General features: G+C 48.1%; 2 protein-coding genes across 7 annotated transcripts in view; both read right to left on the bottom strand.

The window, feature by feature from the left end:
- Positions 1 to 899: 899 nt before the first annotated feature.
- Positions 900 to 3,855, bottom strand: DLX1 (distal-less homeobox 1). 2 transcript variants are annotated; one of them, XM_030326973.1, is made up of 3 exons: positions 3,324 to 3,855; positions 2,443 to 2,642; positions 900 to 1,246 (listed from the first exon to the last, which is right to left on the bottom strand). In XM_030326973.1, the coding sequence occupies exons 1-3, from the start codon at positions 3,634 to 3,636 to the stop codon at positions 992 to 994; spliced, it is 768 nt and encodes a 255-aa protein (XP_030182833.1). In that variant the 5' UTR covers positions 3,637 to 3,855; the 3' UTR covers positions 900 to 991. The 2 variants fall into 2 exon arrangements, with proteins under 2 accessions (XP_030182833.1, XP_030182834.1); XM_030326974.1 differs by lacking the exon at positions 2,443 to 2,642 and having other exon boundaries at positions 1,170 to 1,246.
- Positions 3,856 to 8,556: 4,701 nt separating this feature from the next.
- The window catches only part of METAP1D (methionyl aminopeptidase type 1D, mitochondrial), an 89,092-nt gene continuing 80,093 nt past the window's right edge, over positions 8,557 to 17,555 (bottom strand). For 3 of the 5 annotated variants that reach the window (XM_030326254.1, XM_030326255.1, XM_030326258.1), the window contains exons 7-10: positions 11,568 to 11,665; positions 10,210 to 10,257; positions 9,167 to 9,245; positions 8,557 to 9,013 (exon numbers count right to left, since the gene is read on the bottom strand). In XM_030326254.1, the coding sequence (XP_030182114.1) occupies positions 8,935 to 9,013; positions 9,167 to 9,245; positions 10,210 to 10,257; positions 11,568 to 11,665 (304 nt within the window). In that variant the 3' untranslated portion in view covers positions 8,557 to 8,934. The other 2 variants (XM_030326256.1, XM_030326257.1) reach the window with 2 other exon arrangements.

Raw genomic sequence — 17,555 nt, 5'->3', positions numbered from 1 at the left:
CTGCCCATCGGTCCTCTCCCTTGCTTCCCAAGGAGGGAATTAGGATTTTCCTTCTTGTCCAGGCAAAGCGACCAAAGTGTTTTTCCCGAGATGAGACAATTGTGTTGCTTCATTTCTCTTTTTTTTTTCTTTTAAAAATAATACGGAACATGTAAAAATGCAAAGCATTAGGTTCCAACCTCTCCATACCAGCGAAGTACAAAAGTTACTGTAGAAGTTAAAAATCACCAGGTCCTCCTTATTCGTTTTTCCGGGTGCGTTTAAAGTAATCGGTGCTTTCGGACCGTGCGCTCCTTGCGCCCCACAGAACTGCGAATTGGCCAACATTCACCCTCAGGCGAAGTCCATTTCTCAATAAATAAGTACCCCTCCCTCCAGTTTCCCCCCAGTTCCCGAACGAACTACACAGATGGTGAGGCAGGCCCAGGAGAAGGTCCGAAAGGGCAAACGTCCCAGCATGCGGAGCTGGGGCCCGGCGGCCCGAGCCTCTTCCGACCTGGTGACTTTTTTCAGAGGCCGCAGATTGAGGACAGTGGACGGACGAGGACCTCGACTTCGTCAGCGCACAGATACACAGCGAAAGGAGACAAGAGACGGACAGAACAGAAAAGAGCTTTTGCTTTTTCTACATCGCTTTTGTTTTTCCTGATAGTCCCACACAGCTGAGGGTCGGCAGGTCGGGTCCAGCTGGCTCCTCTTGCTGCTCTGGCTGTCTCGGGCAGTAGTGCCCGCGCTCCGAGGCCGCTGTCTGCTGTCGCCGCGCGGCCCAGGCCGGGGCGAGGGCGAGCGCGCGGGCGCCGGGAAGTCGCCGGTCCAGACCGCGCGGGACTCCAAGGAGTTGGCGGGCGTCCTGCCTTCGCTGTTCCTTCTTCTTTCCCCCCGGGTCCTTCTCCGGGTCCAGGGCTTGCGGACAGGGTGGATGGACCGGGAGGCGGGAGGGGCCCGGGCCGGGGGAGACGGGAAGGAGGCGGGAGGGTGCGGGCGGGCAACCTCACATGAGTTGGGGTTGCTGCATAGCTTCTTGGTGCGCCGAGGGGTACCACGACGTGTAGCTGGGGATGTAGGAGCCCGCGCTGCCGCCCGAGCCCTTCCCGGATGAGGTGTTGGGGTTCCAGCCGGGCGGCACTGGCGGGGAGGCGGCAGACAGCGCCCGGCCGTTGGCCAGTGCGCTACCCTCCAGAGCCGCCCCGCCCTGCTTCATCAGTTTCTTGAACTTGGAACGCTTGTTCTGGAACCAGATCTTGACCTGCAAGAGCGGACAATAATGTGACTGGTCTAGGTCCATTGTGCCTACCGTGGTCGTCGGGGAGATAAGGGGGCTGTGCGTGGGACAGTCGAGGAAGGATCCCCCTCTCTGCCCTGTGCCACTGGGCAGCTCTCCGCTGGAGGAGCAGAGCCCCACCATCACCTATAAGAATCAAAGCCTGGCAGGCCCCGCTGCCGGCCGCGGGTGGCCCTCAGGGGCAGCTCTCAGAGAGCCAAGGGGGCGTGGTGGTGAGGAGTGAAGGTGTGGGGGGGGGTCCAGACCTTCGCTTGTCAGGAACTCAGCCCGACCCTGGCAATAGTCTGGGGAAGAAGCAGCGCCTGCACAACATGGAGTCTTCAAGTCCAATATGAACATCAATAAAAGAATCGTGTGGAGGAAAGGAGTGGAGGAAATTTATTTGCAATGCCACCTGCTTTCTCCTTGCTCCATTCTTTCTGCCCTTGAGTGAGTTGGGGGCTGACTGAGGAGGCCAAAGGTTTCGTTAAACTTTTCATTTGGACTTAAATCAACCTTTAAGTGTCTTAGTGTCTGTTTGCGCTCCCCAGCTCTGCTCCAAATCCCGGCCCAGACGTTGGAAACCTGCGCCAGCCGTGATCAGAAAGCCCACGGGCTCCCCAAAGTCTTAAGCGCAATCCGGGAAGGAAGGTCCCGTTTCTCCTCCAGGGTCTGGGACTTGGGAGGTGAGAAGGCGGAGGAAAGGATTTCCTCCTACCCCAACCGGGTGAGAAAGAGGAGGAGGAGGGAGACAGAGGCTCCGGCCCGGGCCCTGAGTCATTAGCCACACACTTTAAAGGCAAAGAAGGGATTAAGCCCAGCGTCTATTGTTCCAGTTGTTCGGGCACGTGTGACCCGAGAGTCCCCAAACAAACGTCTAGGGAAATCCTTCCTCGCCCTAATCAGATTGTCCAAGGGCCGAGGGCCGGGCGGCCGGTAGCGTGGAGTACAGAGTGCAGCGACAGAGCCAGAGCCAGGGCAGAGAGAACGAGGAAGGAAGGAGAGACGCAGGGAGAGCCAGGGGTGGGAAACACACACACACACACACACACACACACACACACACACACACACACACACACACAATCTCCGACCCTGAGACGCAAAGAGCAAGACGCGAAGCTCCGGGCGCAGGCCGGCCGCGGGAAGCCCGCTTGGCAGAAGGGGCAGCGGCAAGGTACCTGCGTCTGCGTGAGTCCCAAGGAGGCCGCGAGCTCCGCCCTCTCGGGCAGAGCTAGGTACTGAGTTTGCTGGAACCTCCGGTTCAAAGCCTGCAACTGCAAACTGGAATAAATCGTCCTGGGTTTGCGGATCTTTTTCCCCTTGCCATTGAAGCGCACTTCACCGCCTTCCACCACCGTGCTCTTCTCGGAGTCAGCCCCTGGAGGGACAGCAGAAGCGGAGGGCCGCTGTTAATGCAGGGACAGCCTTTAGTGTGGGGAGCCCAGGGCCAGTGGCAACCGAGGGGTGGCGGTGGCTGGGCTGAAAGAACGCTCAAGAAACTCCGAAAGCCAGGGAAGTGTCCCGTAAAGTCCGAGGGCCAGACCCGGGCCGCTGCAGGCGGACTGGGGCAGTTCCCAAGCGTGCAGTTCCTGCCTTTGCAGGGAAAGTTTGCTATTTTTGCAGGCGGCAGTTGAGGTTTAATTACCCTTAATTGCATACATTGTTTATAGCGCTACGCAATAAATAATTACTGAGACTAATACGTGCACATGTGGGTTTCTGTTTTCCAAAGGGGCATTGTGTGCTCGGCGCACAGAGCCACCCAGAGGCCCAGACAGTGCCAGGGGATTTATCTCAGATTTATCCTTTACTGGATAGTCGCGAGTTGGGTGGAATTTTGAAATATTTTTTTTCTTTGCTATGACAAGGATCCATAGATTGATACCCGAAACCTCCATTGCTCCGGCGCCCTCCCCACCCCCGCCTCTCTCTCCCCCTCTCCCTCCTCTCTCTCTCTCTTCCTCCCCCTTCTTCCTCCCTCCTTTCCTCCCTCCTTCTGTCCCTCTCTCCCTTCGTACCCTTTCCTCTCCCTCTCCTTCTCCCTGGCAGGCGCACGTACCTGGGTCCTCCAGGCGGCTCTGGGCGAGGCTGGCGCTGCCCGGGTAGGACTGCACCGAACTGATGTAGGGGCTGGACGCGTGGCTGCTGACCGAGTTGACGTAGGGGTAGCCCAGCGGTCGGGAGAAAGACGAGGCCGAGCTGTAAGCGCCGTCGGGCTGCGAATGGCCCGCCGAATGTAAACAGTGCATGGAGTAGTGCCCGTGGGACATGGGAGAAGGAGACATTTGCTGGTTGGGTGGCCCAAACTCCATAAACACCGCCTTGCCCGACACGGGGCTGTTGAGACTTTCTGGCATGGTGGTCATGGTCATCTCTTCTCGCGGGGTCTGGGTGTGGGTCTCTCTCTCTCCTCTGCTTCCCTTTTGGGGGTCTCTGTGTTTCTCAGGACAGGAAGGAACCCAATTTAAGCGGAACAGGGGTTTTCACTTTCCATTCATAAGAAAATGGAGTTTGTCTCTTTGAAAAGTCTAAGCATGATGCTGCCGAGCTCCCCAAACTCGCTTCAAAGCTTTGACTCAGCCAAGGTCATAAATATTCATGAGCTGACGGAGCTGATTGGTCCGCTGTCTTGCATAATCACCGGGGATTGGTCCGAGGCGCTCCGGCTCCGCTGGACTAGAGCGGGCGAGGCGGCCGGGCCTCGGGAGAAACGCGTCCACACTTCCCGGCCGGGGCTCCTCTGCAACAGAGCGCGCCGCGTGGGGCGCACAATGGGCTGCAGCACCCGCGCCGGGACCTCCGCGGCCCGCGGCTCTTCAGCCTCCCGCCTCCCCCGGCGCGCCGTAGTTCCCAGAAACCAGCGGCTCGGCGCAGCCGCCCTCCCCCCACTACTGTCCCCACCCTCCGCCCGCCCCCAACGCCCAGAAAGGGGCATCGCTTCTCCCAGCCGCCGTCACCCGGTCCAGCGGTCAGCTAGGGCTCCGGAGCCCGGCCGCGGCCTCGGAGCGCGAAGTCGCGCACGGGGATGGGGGTGGCGGCACCGGAGGCGGCCAACCGAGCGCTGTCCTCCCGAGAGCCGTGTGCCTAGCGCAGCGCTCCGCTCGGCGGCGCCTCCCTGGCTCGGGTCCGCTCTGCCACATCCCTGGGGGCAGGTTTGGGGCCCTCTGGGCGAACTCACTCACTCGGCCGCCGCGCCGCCGCCGCCGTTCCCTGGGGCCCGCTCGCATTGCTCCAGGCCCAGCTGGCCACTCCAGCTCGAGGCTGCACCGGTCTGATTAAAGCAGTGCGCGCGGAGAGCCAGGAACCCGCGCTTCTCCTCCCAGGAAAGGCGGCCGCACCGCCCCCTCCCCCCAACACACACCCCCTCTTTCCCTCCCAACCTTCCTCCGCCTCCCCTTCCTCTTCACTCCCTCTGCGCCGAAAGCCCCGGACGCACTCGCCCCAAGGGCGCGGCGCAGAGTGGAGCCCAGGAGCCGGCGGGCTCAGTTTGGCTTGAGCAACCAGCACCAGGTGGTCAGTTTCCGGCCTTCCGGGGTCTGGCGAGAGTACCCCGGGTTTAGGAGTCCTGGGGAACACCGAAACCCGCGGCAAAAACAGGCCAGTGGCAGGCTCGCATATCTTTGTACAATCATGTCTCTCATTGTCGCCCAGGATCCTCCTCATCTCCAGTGGTCAAAGCGGGCGCCACTGGGCCTGGGGGCAGGGCTAGCAAAAGCTGCCACGGCGCCTTCTATCTTCTGGGGCTCTAGGTACAGAAAAGCGCACAAAAGCCCCCCGCCGCCGCCACCACACAGCCACCCCCACGAGGCGTGGCGCACACCACGCTGCCTGCTAGGGACTGTTGGTTCCCCATCCCGCCAGCCCCACGGTGAATCCCAAATTACTTTGTTAGGTAATTAGAAAGTGTTGATAATTATTTCTTTCATAATTTAGCGGTGTGACGGGAACGGGGAAATGATCTTGTGAAAGTTCACACGTGCAGATGTATTAGTTACTGATTCATTTGATTAAATGGTAGTCTCAAGTGCTCCGATCCGCAGCTGAAGGCGCCCCATTAGCATAACACTGATGTTTAATTTTCATACGCATAATTAGCCATATATTTAACACTAATAGCAACATGCAGCCTTTCAGCGTTAAACAGCCCGGGATTTGATCTGGCCTGAGCTGAACCTTCGGCGATGCACCTTCCCCTGTCTGGAGTGCTCAATGATCACAGGACAAACCTCTGTAATCAAGCACATTTTGGCAGAGGGAACACCAATAAAAATGAACATTCAAAACAAATTACATCGTGCTGTCGTTACAGATATTAGTGGAAGGGGCTTCTCTCTTTTTTAACTTCTGTAGCCGCAGCTGCTGCCCGCGGAATCCCTCTCCTTTGGTTTAAGGGCATGATGTTGGGGATAGCAATATTTCAGGCAGCGTGGTTGGAGCAAAAAGAAAAACAAAAGCAAAAAAAAAAAATCCTTCAAACCAATAACGGGTTTGCCAACGTTTAAAAAGATTTTTTTCCCCCTTAATCACCGAACCACACGGTGATGCTTTGTAGTAACAACCAGCTAATGACTCCGCCACCAGACTGCTCTTGGAGCCGCTCGACTCCTCTTGATTTCCTTGTTGCACTTGTGGTTTTAATAGCTCCTTCCTAGCGCCTGTTTCGGGGTGTGGAGTGAGGTGCGGTACGCACGCACGACAGCACGGATGCCGCCCGGGCCCCCGGTCTTTCGCGCGCACCTATAGCGGGCCCTGCCCACGTAAGTGATTGCCTCGGCTGGCGCGGGGTCGGGTTGGGACCGTGGGAAGTGGCTGTTGACTTCGGGCGCTCAGGGCTACGCGTGAGGAAACCCGACGGCTGGGTTTATTCCAGAGAACTGCAAGATGAGGGAAGGGGGGAGAGACGGCCACAGGTCGCGACTGTCTACAGGGCTCTCGGTCCACATCTGGAGGGGGAGAATCCAAGCCTTTCCAGCGCAGGGGACAGGGCTGGCTCCGTGGAACAAAGGACCCGCACGCGCCCCCTCAGGAAAAGGTTTCAGAGCCTTGTTTGTGTTAGAAATGAATTATATGTGGGCGAGGGAGTCTCTACATTCGGGAATTATTTCCTAGCCCCAGAGAAGCAGGTCTGGGGAGGGAAGGCTGAGCCGGGGCCCTCGGGAGCGGAGACGCCAGGCCTTGAGTAGCTCCTGAGTGAGCGATCTTATCTCCCCCCACTCTCGGAGCCCAGAGTGGATCCCTCCCCCGCAAGCCCCCCAAACCCCCGCTGTTAAGACACCTGTTCTGAAACGTTGGTTTGCTAAGATCTTTGCCTGCCCCAACTCTGTGAGGGAGCAAAACTCTCACATTTATTCTGAGAGTCCCGGATTCCGAGTAGAACCTGTTGGAGACACCGCAGGACCCGCGCCGGGTGGTGGTAGCCGTGGCCACGCGTGGGCGGAAATCCCCGCGGCCCCGCGGGAGGTTTGGGGCCAATTCATCTGGGAGGTGGTAGCTGTGGTGCACGGGGTATTTTTAAATCTGCTTTCTAACTTCAACTTCAAAGCAGGTTAAACGGAGTTCGTTCTAATTCAAGTTTGTTTCCTACGGAGCGAGTATTGGCTGGTGCTGGTATATATACATATACGTGTGTATAATATTTAAATTAGACTTAAACTAGTTACTTTAATATGTAGGATTATAAACCTGTCCCCCAAATACTTCCACCTCAGAATAATTGCTGCCCAAGCAGCATGTTATCCCAGTGGATGGTAAAATCCTGTGGTCCTAATAAAATTATTCTTGAGGAACTTGGAGTAAACTGATCCGTAGATAAGATAAGTGGCTAACCATTGCAATCTGATTGTTCTAGGAGAGAAGTGCAATCATTATCTGGCAAACCTCCCCCAAGGCCATCTGGGCCTGGTTCCTTACTAGAGAATCGGATGGGTCCAGAGCAGCAGCCTCATCTTGAGGCTTTTGCTTGGCCAACTCTCAAGCATCCCCCAAGTTTTTCTACGGTCCTTTAAATCTTCAACCTTTTCCTCGTCTTTTCCAGCTCTCAGATCCACTTGAATTGGAACTACTTCGGTCCAAATTCTACATCTCTGGACACAGAGAAAGGGAGTTGGAGGGGTTGGAGGACACCTGAGAGAATCCAAGTTTAGGGAAAAGCTTGAACTAGCCACTTTTCCGAGTGCGCTTATTGGCTTCAGTTTCCCATCTCTTCTCCACTCTGAGTGTCACAAAGTGAGCTGCCTCTTGGGTCCTGATCACAGAGGCCACCTGTCATGATAACTACAGGTGCTCACATTTCCTTGATGCTCTGCAGCTCAAGCTGTATTTAGAGGGTGGCAACTTTGCAAAACCCGTTTCAGTAGAAGCAAAAGTTAGCACAACCCCTGACTGCCCAGACACCTTCACTGAACTTGCTCTTTAAACTATGACCAGAGCAGGGATAGTTTCTATGTGGTCTGCTAGAGGCCCCAAACCTCTTCACCTGAGCCCAGGTGTGAACAGGTGCTGGGGGCGGGGGAGGCTGCTGAGGAAGGAAGGGTATTCTGATCAGAAATCGGCCTTTGGGAAATGCAGAACGAACGTGGCCCCTTGGATTTCCTGCTTCGGAAGCAGGTGGAGCTGTGGGCTTGCCAGCTCCAATCCCAGCTAACTTGGCTCTAGCCCTCAAAAGTTTCCGTATCTCCCCGTGCTGGGATCCTCTGGGTCTCCATCAGAAGAGCACAGTCCAAAAGGGGCCAATATGGTCTGCTTAGGAGGTAGACCAGCTGGACACTGCTCACATCTGGACAGGTGGGGCCGATGTTCTAATTCCTAGTGCAACATACAGTCCTGTGTGTGTGTGTGTGTGTGTGTGTGTGTGTGTGTGTGTGTGTGATGGGAGTTCGGAGAGGGGCTCTCAAAAGTAACCTCAGGGATGGCCACTTAGGGTAGGATGAGGGACAAGTAGGAGGAGCCACAGGGGACTGGGAAAGTCATGTTTCTGGACTGATAAAGCCCTGTAGGGACCAGGCCCAGGGTTCACAGGCAAGGAAATGTTTGTGACCAACCCTTCCATTTGCGGGCTAATCTTTTCATCTCCAAAAGCAGCTATGAAAGGCTGGGGGGTGGTTGGCCCCTGAGAGTGCCAACGTGGGATCCACAAGGCAGAAAAAAGAGACTTTAAAAAAATTCCCAGCTAACATCTAGGCTCATTTTTCCCTCCTTACATGCACATGTGAAAAGTTTAGAGATTCAAAAATTAACCACCCACTCTCTCCCCCTAGTAACTGTCAGAGATGCAAGGAGCACAGACACAATGGTTAAGAAGGAAAAGCTTTTTACTTGGTCAGAGTCAAGACAAGGCAAAGCGAAAACCATGCATCTCTAGAAATCCCTCCTCTTCCAACCGAGGGCGTCCCCATTCCCCTCCAGAATCTTTTCCCTGCGTTGGGAAGTGCGGAGCGTTGGGAAGCCGAGCCGGCTCCAGGATCCATCCCTCGGAAGCCGCTCAGGCCAAGGCAGGGCTTGAGATCTGAGTTCCTAGCTGCCCCCAAACCCCACCGGGTTTTTCCAAGAGTAAATGCTAGGTTGGTTACTGCGTGAACTGCCGTTCGCCTGTGCCTTTTAAAAGTTCTCCAGCTAGATTTCAACAATTTAGGATAAAAACCTCCTGGCCTCTGTGACCTTCAGGTGGCTCCTCAGGCCTCATGGGGCAGTTTGGTCAGGATCTCCACGCCCCCCGACGTGATGAGAACGGTGTGCTCGAACTGGGCGGACCTGAAACACACACAGCAGCCATGGGAAAGAGCAACACCCCTAGCTGTGGGGTCGGGTACGGGGGCGAGGAGCAGCAGCCCGCCAGGGCCAGGGCGGTTGATCGAAGCTTCCCTTCCCATAGAATTCAAAGCCAATGGCACACAAAGCAAACACCTTTGATTGTCCAGAGAGACCACAGTCCATGCATCCTCCAGGACTTTAAATTCGGGGGATCCCTCGGTGATGATTGGCTCTGTAAGAGGGAAAATATTTACTGCAGTGATCTAATCAGATTCTTGTCAAATATTGTTTCTGTTTCGGCTGATTATGAAAAAAGAGAATAAGATGGTTCTCCTCCCCTCCCCGCAAGCGCTTCCCCCACGGGTTCATGTTGTCATCTCGCAAGGGCTGATAATTGATGTTGCTTACATAGTATACTACAAACTAAACAGTAGGAAGAGGAAACACCACCGCATTAAAAAATGTATGAAGTTGCCTAGTTCGTAATTTTTTTTTAGAAAAAAGGGCATTTTAATCAAGCCTTAATTAGGACCCTGTGGATAATAACCACCCAAACACCAGTCCCTCTTATAAATACCAGTCAGTTTTTTAAAATATTTGAATTTTTAAAACATGCTCAAAATGTTCATTAATCAGCAAATAACAATTTTCTTATTTCACTCTAATTGCTTCTCCATTAAGTACCACAGTCAGAAAGATGATGCCTCTGAGGTCTGAGGTGACTGGAATTTGGTGGTGACACCAACCACATGATCAGCCAGGAATGGGCAGCCAGAAAGGACATACCACTTGCTGACAGAGAGCAAGGGACATAATCACTTCTAGTCACTGGGTGTTAATGAAACAAAACAAAACAAAACAAAACCCCAAAACCAAAACCAAAACCAAAAAAAAAAAAAAAAAACACACACACAAAAAAAACACCAAAACCAAACCAAACCAAAAAACCAAACACCACATTATGCTGGTAACAAAATTAGAGGTTGGACGGCTGCCGTCTCCTAAATGTGTCGGTAAGTATCTGATTTAGGAAGATGGGACTCGAGGATATTATTTAATCAGATTTGCTATGCATCTGAATTATTTCATTACACTGATTGGCTTTATTATTCCTTCACGGGACTGCCTGGCCTAGGCCAGCGCTGCTGCCTCCACCCAGGAGCCACAGCTCTCTAAAGGGGAACTTGGGCACTGACCTATGGTGAACGCCATTCCCTCCTCCATGAGTAGATCGCTGTCATTCGCTGCAAAACAAAATATATGGAGTAGGGGGAGTGGGAAATGGAGAGAAAGAGAAACAGAATTAGAAGGACAGGACTGCTCAAAAACCTTGGTCATTTTACTTATTTTCTTTTAGGGTAGAAGGAAGGATGGAAAGATCTAGAATCCTGGTAGTGGCTACTGCCAAGGGGTTAAACACAGGGGTTCTGGGCCTTAGCCTCTACATTTTCTTTGCTGGGGGTCAAGACCCCTGGGAAGGGTGCACCAAGGCCTAGCAGAGGCAGCCTGGGTGTTCCAGACACCTGTTGCGTTCCCCCCTCCACTGTCCCCTGGCCACTTGCTTCAAGGTCTCCTGGTTTCACTGGGTCCTAGGCCCTGCCCTCCTACCCCAAAGAGGAAGATACCTTGGGGAACTGATACGAAGGGAAGGCAGCCACTTAGTGTGCAGATTGGAGCAGGAGGCTAGGACAGGGCGGGTAACCCTGCAATAACTCCAAGTGTTGGGGCAGGGTGGGGTACACGCCTGAGATGCTCTGTCTGCACTCCTGCCCGGACCTCCTCTGAGCTGCCTGGGGTGGGGGGAGGAAGGACTCTCTGGTGCAAAAGGAATTCTGACCTGCTGGGTCTACGGAGATCTTCCGGGTAATGGGTTCCAGGCGGTATTCCCTCCAGGGACTGCTCCCACCCCAAGCACACAGGTCAAGGCCCAACTTTCCTTTGGTCCCTGTCCAGGTGTGCAGCTCCCCTGGGGGCCACTCTATAGAACCGCCTCCTACCCACACCCAAATCCTCCCACTGCTCTGGCCCACCCTTGCGTTCTCACTGTAGGGTGCACACCCAGGCAGTGAAAAGAGGAGGCTCTGGGGAAGGAACACAAGGGTGGGTATAATCTAGAAATCACTAAAGAGTACATGCTGCTAAATAGATCAGCTGTCAACGCTGTGTAGGATGTAATGAAGTTTAACCACAACAGTCAGCGGTTAGAGAAGGGGGTAGGAAAAGAAAAACAGAAAACAGTCGTATGTGCATGCTGCTGGGACATTGATGCAGTGGCATTTTGTTTTCAGTAACTTTCTAGGCAAATATCCCTTGTGCCTTCTAGCCATCACCTTTTGTGGGAAGACAAAAAGCAAAATAAACCTTTCTTTGAGACTGAAAACTGCTGGGCTCTAGTCCAATAACATTGTAATGTGCTGGTTACAATTAAGTAAACCCCCCCACCCACTACACATGCACATGCATACACACCAAAGGATGATAATAGGCATTCAAAGTTAGAGGAGCCTCAGGAACAAAACTGTCTTTTCCAGATTCCATTCAATCACTTTCTTACCATGATGCCAAATTTCTGGATGTCCATGAAAGTAAGATCCTATCCCATGTCCCACAAAATGTGGACAGACTTGCAAACCATTCTGATGAGTTATGTGGCTTTAAAAGTGATCAAACAAAATATTTAATTAAATTAGGTAAGTTTTTAATGCATACTTAAAGTCACTTTAAAATAGCCCCTGAAATGGGGCGCCTGGGTGGCGCAGTCGGTTAAGCGTCCGACTTCAGCCAGGTCACGATCTCGCGGTCCGTGAGTTCGAGCCCCGCGTCGGGCTCTGGGCTGATGGCTCAGAGCCTGGAGCCTGTTTCCGATTCTGTGTCTCCCTCTCTCTCTGCCCCTCCCCTGTTCATGCTCTGTCTCTCTCTGTCCCGAAAATAAATAAACGTTGAAAAAAAAAAATTTAAAAAAAAAAAAAAATAAAAAATAAAATAGCCCCTGAAAGAGAAAAAATCAGTTATATTTAGAGTCAGATGATAATATTACTGTTTTCATTATTCTGGAATAATTAAAATTGTTGCCATTGCATGTAATGACTCCCTTTGGATAAATTAAGAAAAAAGGTATGTATCTAACATAGTAGTTTGTTTCATTTACCTTAGTACAGCATTCAAACAAGGCCACTTTTAGATAACAAATGAGTGTTATCTCATATATAGATCGATATACATAACCAAAATACATGTGTATAGAATGCAGGGAATAAAAACTTGTCTTGTTTGTATGAGGTTTCGCCAAAGACTGTGCAAATTAATACTAATTTGAGAACCAAACAGAGAAACAAAAATGCAATCTAGAAATGTGACTTCCTACTTTTATAGTTCCCTTGTTTTGGCCTATTTCAAAACATTATACATCTTAGAAACAGAAACACTCATACAAAAGGTCAAATCTGCTTTGTCAATATTCTTAAAATACTCCAAAACTTTGTGCTCATTGGGATTTCCATGCAAGACCTGTATCATTAACAAAATTCACACAGAATGTTTTTTAATCACTGTGATGCTTAAGAGAAGCTAGTATTGTGATTCCTAATTCTTAACACTTTATTAATTATTTCTACATGCAAATGTACTGGGTTCCATCTATTCCATATAAATGAAATGTGGCAAATAGAATCCAACCCTAAAATCTTCACCTATAAAGTTAAGAAGTTGTTTTTGAAATCAGGTGAACATATTCATTTCTAGGAGTACCACAAAGATAAGAACATATATACCATTAACAATTTATATTTCCACATGGATAAGGGGCACAGTGCCCTAACCCTAACCATAACAATAAATCAGGATTTATAGGACTCCTATTTAAATTTTTACCAAAATCAAAGTTTTCAGATCTCAAACTAGAGTTTCCAACAGACCCTAGGTTCAATTTAACATGAACTCAAAGGCAGCATCTCTATGAGCATTCATGTCAATAGTTATCACTGAATACGTTTAAGTTGCATCTCCAGACCTGTAAGATATCTTCCCTTGGACCAGGATGTCACTACAAATAGCAGGTGGACAGCCTCTCATTCAGAATTAATTTCCATGTAACTGATAGTGCAGAAATAGGTAAGCTAAGCATGTGTTGACAACAGGAATAATAAGTCAACATTTTTATCTCTTAAAGTTGTACCTTATGGTTATAGTTATTTCTATGTGCTTTTGCTCTTTGGGCAGGAGGTACAAAAACTTTTCCAAGGTGTTTCCATTTGTACCACACAATTTCTGAATAAAAACTGAGGAGTGGATAGAGGGTGGAAGAGAGACTGAGACAAGACAATACTGATCAAGACTTTTTTTTTTTTTTTACAAGAATGGGTTCTACTTAAACCTGTAAATTATGTGACTTCAATCCCAACAGACTTCAATGATTCTAAGAACAATCAATGTAAACTGTTCTATTTTATTTTCTAAACAAAACAAAACAAAACAAAACCCTAAAAAAAAAACCCTGGGATCTAACTGATTGGTAGGCATCATGGCTACATCTTAAATGTGTGTTACAATGGCAATCTTCGTTTTAATTTCTGATGAAAGGAGAAGAAGAAAACCCACTCTGAAAAAACACTTGGGTTCCCTCTGCCATCATCCCTCTCATTCCTCTTCATAAAAAAAGCTGGGCAATTACAAGGTGGCTAAAGATATTTGAGTGCATTCTCCTACAACAATTTGCTGCCTGGATCCTGCTGGAACTTATGGTCATAGGAGTATCATAGAATGTATGTGTCATGAACGCAAAGGTCAGGATTTCACAGCCGGGTGGAAAGAAGAAAAGAACCGGACAAATTTCACTCAGCTCCTTGGCTAAGCACCCATCTCAATGCTTCATTCCCAGAAGCTAAGTATATACTTCTATCTGCTTTTTCAGGGTATTTTCCTTTTGGATTTGTAGTGAGCTTTTCAACACATACTTACTGGGACTAAATGCCATTAAATCTCATTAATGTCCCTAATTACTACTTAAAATAATGCTCCTTCTACTACTTTGGAATATATGGGAAACACAAGATTATCTACCTGATTCTAGGGTCCAAATCTAATTTCATGGAGATAATCCAAGGGACCTGTAATAGCAGGTCCCGCTCTAACAGGAAAGCAAGTAGTGGTAACCCTGACTGTGGCATGGGAAGGTGGAGCATGTGTGCTTTTCTTAACTGGTGTGTTGAGGAAAATGGAAACAGCTGGATGGGCAGGGGTGCCCAAGAAATGCCTCCGTTGCGCCCCAACACCAGCCATTACAGGGCCTTGACCATTTCTGAGCACAAGGGTCTTCTTGTCCTGGACATTCCACTCATGAGATCTGCCTTCTTTCTGCTGAAATCTACTGAAAAGAATTCTCCTGGCATTAGCTGTTTTGTTCTGATTTTCCCTAACTAGAAATCCTCTCAGGCAGTACGTTTACCTATGAGCCTGAGCACGTTTATGACTTGAAGTCCTTCATAGGGACTATTTGGGGTGAGAGAAGAGGGGAAAGGAAGAAGGAAGTGTATAAACATAGTCTATGAACTTACTTTCAAATTATACTATTATTATAGTTCATGTTTCAGTTACAGTTTATAGTTGAAAGAGAAATCTCTCTTAAGGAATTTCATCTTGTGACTGTTTTCTTCAGTTTAATTCCCTTTCATGAGGTAGTTTTCCTCAATTGAAGTATTGTCTGGAGAAATTAAAACTCTTAATACATTTCAGCTACATTTTATGACTAAGGATACATTCGCCAAGAGGGCAGAGGAGTACCATATTTAAGTGCATGCTCTTCTAAAGAAATAAAAATGCATACAGAAATAGTTTTATCACCATTTCTACGTGAATCCTATAAACAGCACCAATTTCCAAACAGTCGTATCTCTGATTAAATGGCACCTGATCTTCCAAGTTACAGAATTTTACTTCAGTCTTTCCAGATTTTTATTTTAAGCAGTAAGCTTTGAATGAAGGAATGCACAAGTCCAAGGATTCCCTCTAATGACAAGTAATGTTTAAGTACAATTAGTAATATTTTTGAAAGCCAACAACCGTTTTCCAAAAGAGCGGTACACGTTTATGTCTCAAGCTGGATCACAAATTACTGTATTTTTCTTACAATAGTGCTGAACTTTTATTTGAGGTTTTCTGTTTCCGAAAAGCAGACATGATGGATTGAAATAAAAGATAATTTATTGCAGTGCTTACTTTCGTGTGCAGAGGGAAGCAGTGTAATTGTAATTTACAGTAGCTGTCAAGAAAAATCCATCACGGATGACATTAAAATGACTTATTTTGCCTGAGCCACTTATTGTTTAAATGTGCATAATCTAATAGAAAGAGATTATTTTTAAAAATCTGCTTTATATTCTTCTAAATTAATATCAAAACATATACTTATGAATTAAACATTAAAAACCATTTATTGATACTTTCATCATGACATTTACAACTGTAAGTTTAAATTATTTTTGATTGAACTGTCACATATTTGGGATGCGTGAATCTACACATTCACAGTATTCTCATATGCATGGATCATATCATCTAGAGATAATTACAAATACACGGATTTAGAAATAATTTAAAGCAAATGGAGGTACAGGGAGTATGGTAACACTGTAGCCCAAACATCACTAGCCATCCCTCATGAAGCACAAGGGCACAGAGAGAACTCTTTTCATTAAACTATTTTAGCCAGTGTTTCTCCGGAGATATCATCCCATCCTTACAGGCTTCAGAAAATTTCAAAATTTCCCGTAAAGATCACTCGGTTTTTGGTGACGTACTACTCATAAAAGATGCTTGCATGTTCTTTTCATGGTGTATCAGGAGAAGGAATTTGTGCGAAAGATGGTAAATATCTTAAAATAAGTAAGGCTGGTTGAAAGATGCTTGTAAACCTTCGGTCTGTAATGATTCCAAGTACTTTCGGCTTAAAGGTGGAGATTGTTTATTTACTCCCTTGAGATCTTGCCTGAATAAGAAAAGGCGAAATAATAGAGGTCCAGAAACACTGCCTTAACACACCAGAACAAACATTTGTTAGTCCCCAGTGGCAGACACAAGCCATCTAAACAACGAAATGTATCAGGGTAAAAGTAAAAAGTTCATTGTCTATTATTTTTCACGTAGTTTTTGTAAGTGTAGTTGTTGAGACTGATCTGGTTTTCAAAGGAGCTTGTACATGCAAATTCATCCTCTGCGAAAACTGACCTTTGCGTCCAGATAGCTAAAATCCAATGTCACTTTCAATTCTACTCTTCCTCTTCTTCTTCTTCTTTTTATGTAGCTAGAATTAATGTAGTGAATATGTAATGAAATGCATTATCCTGCATGGAGATTTATCAGATTTTCCGACTGAATGCTACGCTTTGCGAGTACTAGCTGGAGTTCACCTGCATGTTGGTGTGGCGTGTGGCTCTTTTTTGTAAAGAGTTAAGTCGTACACAAAAAAAGGGAACAAAGGTCAGCACCCAGCCGCCACTTGAATGTGAGATTTTTCTTTTTATTCCCCTTGATGTATACTAGGCTCTGTGTTATTAGTCTTAATGATGGAAAATTGTAGTGTTGATACAAATCTTTTTTTCAAAGTAGTAGGCGGGAGCTCCATTTGTTAGTAAGTTTTTTTGTGACTAAAAGCCACGGACAGTACATTTATGTAGCAGTAAAAGGCCTAGATGCTCTTTCCATAGCAGAGCTAATTATTCCTACTGTGACCTTACTGATCTAGCCTGTTCCTAGCACATCTCATCTGCACGCCTGTTCCTCTGTGTAGATGGTGTCAGAGAATATGAAAAACCCTATAATGAAACCATTTTCATGATGGAGAAAGGCTACTGGAGTTGCACTTGCTACAAAGAGGCTCAATTATATGAGTAATTGTGATAATTTTCTACATTCATAGCCTTCAATGGGGAAAAAAGAATGAGAGCCACAAAGGAAAATTACTTTAACAAGAAAGTACAGAGAGTAAAAATGGAAGAAGAGACAAAAAGGGGAAAAAATAACCAGAAAAAAAGTTTAAAAAATAGATCTGGAGGGAGGAATAGCGAGACAGGGAGAACAACAGAAATGCTCAAAAGCCCATGTGCAGCTGTGTTGCACAATTAAATTGAATTTTTTTTTCTGCAGTTGATGAATGTGACTACTGCAAATGTGCCTCTGTAGTTAGCTATCATTTGTTGTTCCGTGACAGGAAAAGGATAATTACCTCTCAGAGAGAATCAAAGGCTGACATGCCCTTTAGACACAGCCATGAATGCAGAGCTCGATAGAATGCTTGAATAAGAATCTAGTGTTCTCTGCCCCCTTCTACTGAAGAATAAATTTTGTTAAAATGCAAGAGCACCACCAGTAAATTTGTTGAACCCTAGGTGTTCAAAAATATGAGATACATCTATCGACTCATCCCATTTGCAAAAATAAAACTGCATTTTGAATTCATTTCTATTATATTCATGGACAGTAAGATAGTGAGATATGCATTAAATTTCTTTTCCCAGTAGGGGTCTGATTCAACATTTCCTATGAAAGA

The sequence above is a fragment of the Lynx canadensis genome, chromosome C1, assembly GCF_007474595.2.
Source record: "Lynx canadensis isolate LIC74 chromosome C1, mLynCan4.pri.v2, whole genome shotgun sequence".
Classification (NCBI taxonomy): domain Eukaryota; kingdom Metazoa; phylum Chordata; class Mammalia; order Carnivora; family Felidae; genus Lynx; species Lynx canadensis.
Note: the sequence above shows the minus strand (reverse complement) of the source record. Positions and strands in the feature narration are given on the sequence as shown.

Bases quoted from the DNA above. Each gene is read 5' to 3' on its own strand.
- DLX1 (XM_030326973.1), bottom strand. From the start codon at position 3,636: ATGACCATGACCACCATGCCAGAAAGTCTCAACAGCCCCGTGTCGGGC. The intron at 2,643-3,323 runs GTACGTGCGCCT...CTGTCCCTCCAG, and splicing joins GAGCCGCCTGGAGGACCCAG to GGGCTGACTCCGAGAAGAGC. The intron at 1,247-2,442 runs GTACCTTGCCGC...CCGCTCTTGCAG, and splicing joins TGGGACTCACGCAGACGCAG to GTCAAGATCTGGTTCCAGAA.